Source organism: Panthera pardus, unplaced genomic scaffold (assembly GCF_024362965.1).
Source record: "Panthera pardus isolate Hobbes unplaced genomic scaffold, ASM2436296v1 HiC_scaffold_21, whole genome shotgun sequence".
NCBI classification, from domain to species: domain Eukaryota; kingdom Metazoa; phylum Chordata; class Mammalia; order Carnivora; family Felidae; genus Panthera; species Panthera pardus.
Window position 1 is genome coordinate 41173770 of NW_026526777.1, and position 12442 is coordinate 41186211.

General features: G+C 48.9%; 1 protein-coding gene and 1 long non-coding RNA gene across 2 annotated transcripts in view; one reads left to right on the top strand and one right to left on the bottom strand.

Moving 5' to 3' along the window:
- Positions 1-208: 208 nt before the first annotated feature.
- On the bottom strand, positions 209-9563 carry LOC128778844 (uncharacterized). Its single transcript, XR_008424635.1, has 3 exons — positions 9494-9563; positions 2584-2786; positions 209-1056 (listed from the first exon to the last, which is right to left on the bottom strand). It is a non-coding gene; the product is annotated as an uncharacterized LOC128778844 (long non-coding RNA).
- Positions 8538-12442, top strand: part of QSOX1 (quiescin sulfhydryl oxidase 1) — a 35547-nt gene continuing 31642 nt past the window's right edge. Inside the window, exon 1 of the mRNA XM_019428131.2 lies at positions 8538-9102. Within this exon, the coding sequence (XP_019283676.2) occupies positions 8538-9102 (565 nt within the window). The remainder of the gene's footprint in view (positions 9103-12442) is intronic.

Below are 12442 nucleotides of genomic sequence, written 5' to 3' on the forward strand. Positions count from 1 at the left end.
AAGCTTCTCAAGAGACACCATCAAGAAAATGAATAGGTGAGTTTTGGCTGAGAGAAAATGTGTGTAAAGCATATATCTGCAAGGATTTGCATCTAGCAAATGTATATATATATATATATATATATATATATATATATATATATATATACAGAACACTTACGACTCAGTAATAAGTCAACCCAATCTTTAAAAAGGTCCACAACACTTCAATACTTCATACACACAAAAAGATTTAAGAAGAACCACGAAAAGATGTCCAACCATTAGTTACCAGGGAAATGCAAACTAAAACAAAATGGGATGCCACTACCCACCTACCAGAATAGCTACCATCAAAAAAATATGGATACCACCAAATACTGACAAGGATGTGGTGCAAGCTGAACTCTCATACGTTGTTGGTGGGAATATAAAATGGCACAACCACTTTGAGAAAAGGTCCGGAAACTCCCAATACTACATACAGTAATCCGGCCCTCATTTCTGCAGGGGATTTGTTCCAAGATCCTCAGTGGATGCCAAAACCACTGTACTCTGTATATGCTATGTTTTTCCTATGCATACACACCTATGATAAAGTTTAATTTAGAAATCAGGCACAGTAAGGGATGAACAACAATAATATTAAACAGAACAATTGTAAGACTATACTATAATAAAAGTTATGTCTCTCTCTCTCCAAATCTCTTACTGCGCTGTACTACTCACCCTTCTTCCTGTGATGATATGAGGTGATAAAATGCCTACGTGATGAGCTGAAGGGAGGGGAATGACCTGGGCCTTGTGATGTAGCGTTAGGCTACCACTGACCTTCTGACCATCAGTCAGAAGGAGGATCGTCTGTTTCTGGTTCCTCTTGATTGCAGGTAACTGAAACCATGGAGAGGAAAACTGCAGATGGGGGCTGGTGGGACTACTGTGTAGACCAGTCCGAGGACACAGAAATTCCTCTCCCCGTGTGGAGGTTTCTTGGGCTAAGAGGCTGAGTCTCCTCTGAGATCCGCCAGCCGTGGGAGGGCATCTTCTCATCCACCTGGTCAGCTTACTAGAGAGGGCCTGTAGTTGGGAGACAGTTTTAATTCGAAGGTGAAGTACAAGGAATACTTTGTGGGCGTCTGAGCCACATTCTGCAATCGGCTTTATCCGTAAGAAAGCAGAGAAATTTGAATCTCTGCTTGTTCCTTACTCAAGAGGGGACCCAGCAGCATTACTCATGGACACAGACCCTCAGCCCCCACCCCACACCCCTTTGCTTGGCAGCGTGCTCGGCCCACAGTAAGCTCGCAATGATTGCCAACAGAGACATTATTACTATTAGCTTTCTGCTGAGATCTGTGCATCTTATGCCCTTCTGTGCAGCTCACCAGGGCTGCTTTCTCCAAGCCCCAAATTCCAGATGGGAAAATGTCTTTCTGCAGGGGGGTAATTGGCACCAGAAATGCCCTTACTCTGCTGGTGAGACCAGGCCTCTATGCCCAAGTGTGGCCTTACCTTTACACATTCAACAGCAAGTCGATCACATAAATTCTTTTTGTGGTTTTTTGTGGGCCACCAAAATTCCCAAATTATTTTAGGGACCAAAATAGGGTGCCAACGGGGCACCTGGGTGGCTCGGCTGGTTGGCTCAGGTCATGATCTCCCCATTTCATGGGTTCAAGCCCCACGTCAGGGTCTGTGCTGACAACTCGGAGCCTGGAGCCTGCTTCAGATTCTGTGTCTCTCTCTCTCTCTCTCTCTCTCTCTCTCTCTCTCTCTCTCTCTCTCTGCCTCTACCACGCTGGTGCCCTGTCTCTCTCAAAAGTAAAAAAAAAAACAAACCAAAACATTAAAAAAATTAAAAACAAAAAAACAAAACCAGGGTGCCAACTTTAAATTTTTCCATTAAGGATACATTTTTTTTTTTTTTTTTTTAGTTATCCATCCGCTATCATCATTTCATTTTATTTAAAAAAAATTTTAATGTTTTTATTTATTTTTGAGAGAGACAGAGCACAAGTGGGGGTGGGGGTGGACAGAGAGAGAGCGAGACACAGAATCCCAAGCAGGCTCCAGGTTCTGAGCTCTCAGCACAGAGCCCAATTGGGGCTTGAACTCATGAACCATGAGATCATGACCTGAGCCGAAGTCAGACACTTAATCCACTGAGCCCCCCAGGCACCCCTCAACATTTCATTAAAAAAAAAATAGATTGTATCTTTTCGAGCAGTTTTAGGTTCACAGAAGAATTCAGCAGAACATCCAGTGAGTTCTTACATACCCCCTGTCACCGTGCATACCTCCCCCACCCCCATCAACATCCTGCTCCCGAGTGACACATGTGTTAAGATCTATGAAACTCCTAGGCACATCATTATCACCCTAAGTCTACGGATTGCTAGGGTTCGCTCTTGGTGTTGGGCATTCTGTGGTTTTTGACAAATGTAAAAGGACACGTATCCACCACTACAATATCTCACAGAATAGTTTTACTGCCCTAACAGTACTCTGTGCTTGTCCATTCATCCTTATTCATTTCATTAAAAAAAAAAAAAAGCATTTAGGAAATTGAAAATTGGATAGGTATTTCAAAATAGAAATTTTTACCCCCTTGGACTGGTGAAACTAGTCTGAGGTGCGGTGGAACCACAGCTGAATAAGAAAATCACAACAGTTGGGGGCGCCAGGGGGGCTCAGTCGGTTAGGCATCTCTCGATTTCAGCTCAGGTCACGGTTTGTGAGATTGAGCCCTGCATCAGGCTCTGTTCTGGGTGTGGTGCCTGCTTGGGATTCTTTCTCCATCTCTGTCTCTAAAAAAAGAAAAGGAAAGGAAAAGGAAAGAAAAAATACAATCACCACAGCATTCATAGACAAGAACTCCAAAACTCGAGTAGCCTCTGTACCCATTTTACAGGTGAGGAAACTGAAGCTCAGAGAGGTGGAGGCAGTTGCCAAGGACTGAAAGCTAAGTATCTTCACTCCACAGACCAGGTGCTCATCTGCCATACCCAGCGTCTTCTAAAAGAGCTCCCAAACTAGTAGCTTTGAGGTAGAAGGAGGGTGTCCCCACAGCCTCAGGTGACTGCTGTCTTCCAACTTGTGCCTGCTCTTCCCACCCCTCCCTCCACGTGCACATGCGTATTTGTCTTCTCTTCAGGCAAGTTCTGAGAAGCCTCTTGTTATAAGCAAAGTTTAATTCTGCCCCTTCTCAGGACTAGTGTTATACTTTGTAATTATTTGTATTTATCTATTATACGAGAACTACAGGACTCACCCTTAAGTCACAGCAGAAGATATTTTAAATTAGGACACCTACTCCAGAAACCTAAATTTCCCCCCAAATAAATCCCACAGTATCAACAAGTTGGCAAAGTCTCCAGAAGCCTTGGAGGGGGAAGACTGGGCACTCAGGGTGTGGTCTTCTTGCTTTTGACCTCAGGCCTCATTTGACAACTTGCAGGTCCCCAAAATGTTTCATTCCTGACATTAGTCAGAGAGCCCAAACAAGGTCTTGAGTGTATAGACTTTTATCTTCATTCTACTTTAAATAGTTTCCTTCTGGGGGGGGGGTGGGGGTGGGGGAGGGAAGGGCAGTGTGTGTGGAAAGGGTGGGGGTGCCTGTTCCTTCTGAATTGCCACCAAGTGACCTAGGGACTGGGGAAGCTCTACACGAACACTGGGTTCGGCCCCAGATATCCCATTCATACACGTCCCCGTCTCAATACTCCCACAGTCATGTTGGACAGCCCAACAAAAATGGAGTCTGCCATTACCCGGCTGTTGAGGAAGGTCATCAAAAAGACGTGACTGTCGACCGCCCCATGAGCTGGCCCCCGGGCACTCAGAGGTTCCTCATCCCCTCCCCTGTCCTTGGAATGTGGGCTCTCCTTCCTTTCCCGCTCCGAAGGGCTCCTCCAAGGACACAGTCTTGAGATAGCGATGTGGTGTGAAGAACACCAACATGGTTTATGTGACTGAACCAGTTAGAGGCCTCTTAAGATTTGGCAGGCAAGCGCAGGAATCCATTAGTCGTGCTGCCGCCCAAGACAAGCCTCACATGTAAGTTCCCTTTACTTAATAGAAATGCCAGCTGTCAACCTGGAGTGGCCTGCCTCTTGCTTCGGTCTCTCCCTGCCCTCCAAGTACAGGGTTTCAGATTACTCCAGGGAAGCTCCCGGGAGGGTTATGAACCCATACTTGCCGTGTGGTCTCAAGCGAATCCCTTCACTTTTCTGAGCCTGTGTCTTCTCTACAGATGAGAATAAGGCAGCCGGACCAAGTGCGAACAGTGTGAACGAGGAGCCCAGAAGGAACTGCTTAGCAGCCCTCTTCCAATGGCTCTCTCTCTCCAGTGGTCAGGTGGATGTCTGGCCCTCCCCTCCCGCCCAAGAGACTCACAGAAGGATGGTCAGGGATGTTTGTGTTTTCTATTCTCATTTCTAAGGCCTCAAAGACCCGCATTTAGGGACCCTGTTCTAGGGTATTCTCTACTAGTAGTATTTTCTCTCCTCTCCACCCTCTTCCAACCTGCCTTTTGTTTTGGAAATCAACTTCTATGAACGATAGCCAGGGCCGCCCCCACCCCCACCCCTTCCAGCTTTGATTGGGTTTGGCCAATGGGAGGCACTGTTAGAGGACTAGAAGAGAAAGAGGTAGTAGAGGTGAGACTCTCCTGGTGCCTCACTGCTCTCCCCCACACTTCCCTGTGTTCCTGGCAGTGGTGGCATTTTGCAATTACAGCTGTGGTTGGGTGGCCCCTCTTCCTTGACCCCAGCTCCCTCAGGTTTTCCTCACAAAGTTCCTTCACCTTATCTCCCCCAGTGGAGGGGCACTAAAAAGATTTCTTGCTGTTGTTAGTCACGAAGGACCTCACAGCTCTTGTCAGTTCCCTTCACCCACCTCTGTAGACAGTCCTTCCATTAATGAACCCTTCGAATGTGGTTTCTCTTTCCTGCCGTACCTAAACGACACAGAATCTTATACCTCTCTCTCCGCTTTCAGAATTGGTATTCTAACCAGCCCTGGCTATTGAAAAGTTCATCTGTAAGACCAAGAGGTGAGTCTTGAAGGGACAAAGCAAAGGTCCCTTGGCTGCTAGGCAGTTGCCTTCTAGCTAGCTGCACACACCCTTTCTCATGCTCGGTGCAGATGAGTGAGTGAGAAGTCATCTAATGGTCTGCTACCGGGTGACATGTTTTACCAAACACAATCCTGTTGCTCACCATAATTATCTGTATTTGTATGTAAGCTGCATTCCTCTGACCATCTGTCTTATTTTGGTTGACAGACTCCCAAATTCCCTCTCTTTTATTCATGCATAATACATGAATGATTCACAAGTGGGAAAGTCAACAGGGCTCCTTCTACCTCAGTCTCCTCATCTGTATAAATGGGATAATAATACTATCAACCTCATAGAATTGGTGTGAGGATTAAATGAGTAATGTCCTTAAGTGTTTAGAACAGCAGGTGCAAAGTATTATCTAATACTCTCTCATCTGGTTCCTTTGGCTCACTTTCCTACAGCTTGTATGTAGGAAGGGGAGCAGGGGACCTGGGTAGGAATTCCTAAGTCCCCCCACTTTCAGTGTTTTCCTCCTCTTTCCCCTCCCCCCTCCATACCCCACTCCTGAGTACATCTCCTTCTTTGCCATCTTTTTATCCCAGGAAGCTTCTGGAAGGGCAGCCAGGACAAGTTGATTCTTATGTTTTCTGCTTTCAATTCTAGACCAGTGGTTTTCAGACGGTGGTCCGGAGAGCCCCAGGGCTCCCAAGAAGCCCCACAGACCACAGAAAGTGGTTATCACTCTAGGTCACACTCTTTAGCTTGCTTTTTTATCTGTTCAAGTTTCCTTTCAAGATTCTGTTTGAACACAGGCTTCCAAGACGTGAAAAAGTTGAAATCCCTATTCTGAGATATTGAAGCCCTAGATATGACAGCTCTCACTCCTAACTTCTTTGACCCCATTGCCAAGCAACTTTCTCTACTTCATTCAAATAGTTTGGGTTCTTTTCCATTTCTGATGCTCTGAAACAGATACGTGAACAAGCAAATCTTTGTGTACACATCTGCGGTGTCTCTCACAGGTGCTCAGCATGTTCAGCAGACATTGTCTCCTTAATTCTCAGGCCTCTGGGGGAAGATAACTACAGCACTGTTTAACAATAGACACACTTAAAGGCACTTGACTTTTACTGGCACCCAATCCAACCACTGGAATACTTCCAACCCCAGGAATCAAAAGACTATTAGGACTCTATCCTGATGACCCTGGGCCACAACTGGTCCTAATGGCTGCTCGGAGTGAGGGAAGTGGGGTAGCAAAAGCTGTTCAGGGACCGGCAGGCAGGGAGGAGCGCTCAGCATCTGGAATTGGCTGTGGGAGTTTGGGGAGGTACTAACACTCCAAGCGGTCAACATATAATTTCTTTATGCAGTTCAAGACTCTGGGCATTGAGACTATGAATACAGGAAAGGAGCAAAAGCCCTAACATCCAGATCTCTGCCTGGAATGCTCATATCCCAGATTGCCACAAGGTCCCTCTCATACTTCATTTGGCTCAAATGTTACCTCATTAAGACTGTCTTAAGACTGGGGCAAGCGGTGCCTGGGTGGCTCAGTTAAGCTTCCAACTTCAGCTCAGCTCATGATCTCACAGCTCGTGAGTTCAAGCCCTGCATAGGGCTCTCTACTGTCAGCGTGGAGCTGGCTTTGGATCCTCTGTCTCCCCCTCTCTCTGCCCCACTCTCACTGTCAAAAATAAGTAAACATAAAAAAAAAAAAACAAAAAACAAAAAACAAAAAACGACTGGGACAAGAAAAGCCCCTACCTGGGTTCTGAGCTCTCTGGCCCACTTCTTTTTCTTTCTTTTCTTTCTTTCTTTTTAAATGTTTATTTATTTTTCAGAGAGAGAGAGACAGAGACAGAGACAGAGACAGAGCAAAAGCAGGGGAGGGGCAGAGAAAGAGACAGAAACACAGAATCTGAAGCAGGCTCCAGGCTCTGAGCTGTCAGCACAGAGCCTGATGCAGGGCTCAAACCTACAAGCCAGGAGATCATGACGTGAGCTGAAGTCTGACACTCAACCAACTGAGCCACCCAGGCACCCCTCTCTGGCCTCTTCTAACCACACGCCTTTCCACAGAGCAAGAAGTCCATGCGCCATGGGGATGTGTCCACCCAAAGCTTCTGCTCGTCACCCCTTCTTAGACAATATTGTGCGTACCTGAGACCCTAGAATTCTCTGTCCCGATAGCACAAGGCCAGCTTCTAGAGACTGTGTTGGCTTTTCCGTCCTTTGGAGGAGCCAAGGAACAGCTATTTGTAGGAGGTGTGGATGTGCAGATCCAGATATGATAGTGTGGGTACATGGCCCCTTGAAGTACGGGACAGAGCTGGAGTACAAAGAGTAGGAGGAGGAAGAGTAGGAGGAAGATCGAGGGCCAGGGACCGGTTACCACCTAAGCCACCCCATTCTAGTGCACATCTTGGAGGAGTCCAAGAATTCTAAACTTAAATTTGGCCTTCCAGATTATGATGAAGGTATACTTGTCACAATGAAAGGATATGAATTTTACATACCAGTTTAACTTGGTTTGTACTTTTTCAGTACATACACATACGGTATGTGGGCCTCCATTTGTGCCGTTGACCATGGCCCTGTAAATATTAGGGGTAGGCCCATCCCCAACCACGCTGTCTAAAATAAAACAGCACTTCCTCTGTCACTCTATTTCTACCCTAGTTCTTCATAGCATTTGTCACCATCACATCTACATTTACTTGTGTATCATCTCTCTATCCCTAGCCTCACTAGAATGTAAGCCCATGACTGCAGAATCTCAGTTTTGTTTACTGTCTTATTCTTAGTACCTAGAGCAGTGTCTGGCACAAAGAAACCACTCAATAAATGTTAAATGAATAATGAGTCCAGTCCCAGATGGCTCACAGATGAGTGAGCTAGCCCACAAACACAAAGGAAAAAGATGATGTGTGACAACCCTCCCAGGAGCTCTCTCTCCCTGTAAAATAACTCAGTCTAGGGGCTACAAATGTGACCAGGGAAATAAATTAACCATTAACACCTTAGTACACACAGACACAAAATTAGTTAGAGGGTTACTTTTGAGAGGGACACTTGAGTACAGAGGGCTTCTAGTAGGCTGGGGAATTAGATGTGGGGGTCCACTGGAGGAATCCCCTCATGACCTTACCAGGGTGGCCAGACCTGTGTGCTGAGGATACACTGATTCCACCGCAATGGCCATGCCAATCCAGCCCAGCTTAGTGTGGAGAGGGGGCTTCTCATCCATGATTAGAAAGCCCTCAAATACGGTTTCCCTTGGATGGTCACAGACCTCAGGGGTGTGGGCACATCTCATCCTTGTGGGGTCATGATGATCACAGACTCAGAGACCTCCCTCTTCTCTCTCACCTGCTTCTAACTCATGTCTTATTGCTTGGAGGGATCCCCAGAACTCTCTTGGTACAGCGTAAATCGATCCAATCTATTCCAATTTACTCCTTTTCCGTTAGATACGAGGCTCGTGAGAAGCCAAATGACCTCCTCGAGTCCCCAACAGCGACCGGAACACCGGTCGGGGCCTCTGCAGGGCAAACGCCCCTCTCATGGAGGGCTGGAGTGGGGGGCTCCAAGGCCGGGGTTGCGCTCCCCGCCCCCTGCCGCCGAACACTCTAGCGCTGACTCCGAGGCCTCGGCGGACCACGGGGCGGGGAAAGAGGCGGGGCCGGGCCTAGGGGGCGGGGCCCCGTGGCTCCTCCCCCCGACGGACGCCGGAGGAGCGGCGGAGCGGTCGGGCGCCGACTCGTCCGAAACTGGTGCGCAGTGGTGGGCGCCGCCTCGGAGGATGGGCTGGTGCGGCCGCCGCTCAGGGCCGCCGCCGTCGCTGCTGCTGCTGCTGCTGGCGGTGGCCGGCGCCGGCGCGGCCCCGCGCTCCGCGCTCTACTCGTCCTCCGACCCGCTGACGCTGCTGCAGGCGGATACGGTACGCGGCGCCGTGCTGGGCTCCCGCAGCGCCTGGGCCGTGGAGTTCTTCGCCTCCTGGTGCGGCCACTGCATCGCCTTCGCCCCGACGTGGAAGGCGCTGGCCAACGACGTCAAAGGTGAGAGGCGGGCCGGAGGGCCTCTCGCGCCATCCCCCACCCCGGCCGACCCCCTCCACCTGTCGGGCCGAGAGCCTCTCCCACCGGCCCATCGCCTCGCCCACCTCTTTCTCTCGGCCGCTTTGCACTTCTCCGCGGTTTCCAGCCCTCGACTCCATTTTTGGCTCCCGCGCCTCCTCTCTCCCTTTGGCAGGTGTGCCAAGCTTCTCTCCCCTCCCGGCGGCCTGGGCCCTCGCACCTGCTCTGCTTTTCTGCCCGTCTTCTACCGGCTTACTGCCCCCATCCCTGCGCCGGGGTCCTTTGTTCCTCCGATTGCTAGGCTGACACCTTACTGCCTCTTCTACAGTCGCCTGTGGCAGTCCCCTTCCTCTCGCCCAGGGACCCGTCTCACCTTCCTACGGAGTTCTTCCGCTGCTGTGGGATCGGTACTAAGGACAAAAGGAACTGACATTCCGTCTGCCACCCCAACAACCCCTTGGCTAGTTGACCCAGCTACTACTTAGACTTCTTTTTTTAGCTCTACTTTGGAGACAGCGTTTTCCTGCCTGGGTTCCAGGCCTCTCCTGACCTGCTGCCTCCAGTTAATTAGCTTCTGGGCCACATCCTTCTCTCTCTTCCCCTTGGCCATGAATCCTTCCACACCCTTTTGCTTTAACCAAAGGAACCCAGAGGCCCCACTGAAGACAGCCTCTCCGTATGTGTTTGGCCCTTGCTCCACGTTCTTGTTCTCTGGCCTGACCATATTTCCTTGATTCTAAGAGTCCCTCAATTGTGATACACCCATTCATTTACTGACAGCCTGAGGGGTAGAGAGATAACAAGACCACTAAATGTATAGAGATTTAAAGGCGTGCTCTGTTGCAGAAATGGTAAATTTTTTAAAAACTTAAGACTAGAGCTGAAAAAATATGGTCATAATAGTAATTAATATGTACTGAGTGCTTACTGTATGTCTGACACCTCCCTGGGTAAGTACATAACATGCACTATCTCGATTTCCTTTCCACAGTTTAAAGATCTCTGTGGGTTCACACGTCTGCCTCGCCCAGGTAGTAGGTGTTTGGTGGGTGGGGTGGTAGTGATTGGCTTCTGATTTGCTGCCTCCGAATGGAGCTACTTCCTGATTGTGGTGCTAGGGCCCTCGCAGGGCCCCGGACTGGAAATGGTCACTGACTGAGGGCATCTTGGGGAATAGGCCTCTTTCTAGAAAGAGAACTGGAACCGCTGTTTCCTCGTTGTGCTGTTGGTATTTCTTGATAAACTCAGCCATTCGTGGCGGAAAAGTGCATTTGTAGGTGTTGGTTTTCAAACCGAGGCCACCACTCACCGTGAGCAGCTTGCATAGTGGCGACTGAAGTGGCGAGCTGGAAAGATGCATACACCTGTTAGCCACGTGGTCCCAGAATGTTATTTTTGACAAAACCGATAAACTGTTTTACCTCCAGTGTACTTGTAGACGCGTGTCTGCATGCCTCTCTGGTCCCATCACCGGAATGAGCCATTTCTCAGCAGCTCTTCACACTGTTTCAGTGATGTCAACACATCTGGTCAGGGCAGAAGGGAGGAAGAAGAATGTTGAACATGCAGCCGGAACACCTCAGGGGGCATTGAGGGCCTGAAAATCATAAAAATCCCCAGATCAGTTTCCATCTTGAGGCCGTGAGAGGTCTTTAATGGCTGCAGATGAACCCAGCCTAGAAGAGTCTTCTATCTTAAGAACGTTGGAGGGAAGGGTTAGCTTCCAGCTGACTCATATGTTTGGCCTCTTGCGACCCAGGGTTTTCCAATGAATTGCATAGTCAGACACTGACCCAGCTTACTCCTGGATGAGGGCTGCCACTTCCAAAAGGGGTCTTTCCCTAGTGTACAGAGGGACAGCCTCCCCCTAAAAAACACCAATCATAACTTAATCTGAGGAAGGAAAATGAAAGCCTCAGAGTCTGAGGAGATGAATCAGTCAGTGGTAAGTGGGAAATTGAGGTGGGAACCGGAGGTCTCTCACGAGCCACGGGGATGGGTCAGCCCCCTTAACAAGATCCTGTGGGAGGATAGCAGTGGCCGAATCTGGTGTCAGCCTGCAGTGATAGAGAATGCCCCTACTCCAGTCCAAGGGGGAGGCCCTGCTGGGAAGCCAGGGTTATTCTCACATCACCTCTGTATTCCCGAGGTTCCTTGAGAAAATGGTTGTGGGCCAGCAGAAGGCTCAGACACCATCATGGGCCTGTGGGAGTGTGGCCCCTGCCTTCTGCCAATGGGATGAGTATCTGGGGTAGAAGCAGTGAGAGTGTGGAAGGCCATGGGGGGAGAGAAAAAATTTGCAACCCGGCCCAGCTGGCCTCAGGCATTTCATCTGACTGGCTCGGGCTCATTTGTTCAGTGACTTGTAGGATAGGTTCTCTGGGGCAGTCATTGCCACGGACTAGCACACTGGCTTCGAAAGATCTGGCTCATCCCTTTCTATTCAGGAGCAGCTCTTGTTGTGTCACTATATGTTTGGGAAATTGATTGCATTCATTTTAAGTCTTCATTACTCTTCACTGGCTAATCAATGAGTAAATATTTGTTGAGTGACCTCTGTGTGCAAAGCATTGTTTACATTGCAGTTTGGGTTTGGGAAGTGAGCTACACACAGCAGGAGAATTGGCCACAGTAAGAAGCTGTGTTTGAAAAGGGACAAAGGAGTGGCTCAACCATTTCTTGTAGGAATTGAGGGAAGGGGGAAGTCACAGGAGGCTAATCTGGTCACCAAAGGCCATCATTTAAGCAGTTTTCACACTTGCCTTATGCCAGGCACTTTGCTAAGGGCCACTATTACATATAATCTTTATGAGAAAATATTGGAGCAGTCGATTGTATTTTGTTTTTAACAGATTAAGTAACTTGCCCAAGATAGTACAGATGCTGGAGGAGGTTCGTGAGCCCCTCTCTCTCTCTCTCGAGCCCAGGCAGGTGGAGAAGTGGGTGAAGGAGGGAGGGTACAGGTGGGAAAATGGCCCCTGCAAAGCCATGGAGATGACATTTATAAGGCATGGATGTTTGAATGATGCTGAACAGCATTGGTTTGCCTCTTTTTTTTTTTTTCCCATGGTGTAGACCACCTCTCTTACTTGTACCCCTGTGATGCCTTAGTGCAGAGTCTGGCACAGGGTAGGAGCCCGCTGAACACTCATCCAGGCCGATGGCATGAGCCTCATGGGATTCCAAGAGAGAATGTAGTGACTGGGCCTTCTGCTGGTGCTGTGGCTCTTCTGGACTTAGACCTGGAGTGTCAGCCAGTGTGAGGGCTAGGGAAGGCATTTGGTCTATCCCATGACCTCACTGCCCAGAAGTCTACAACAAG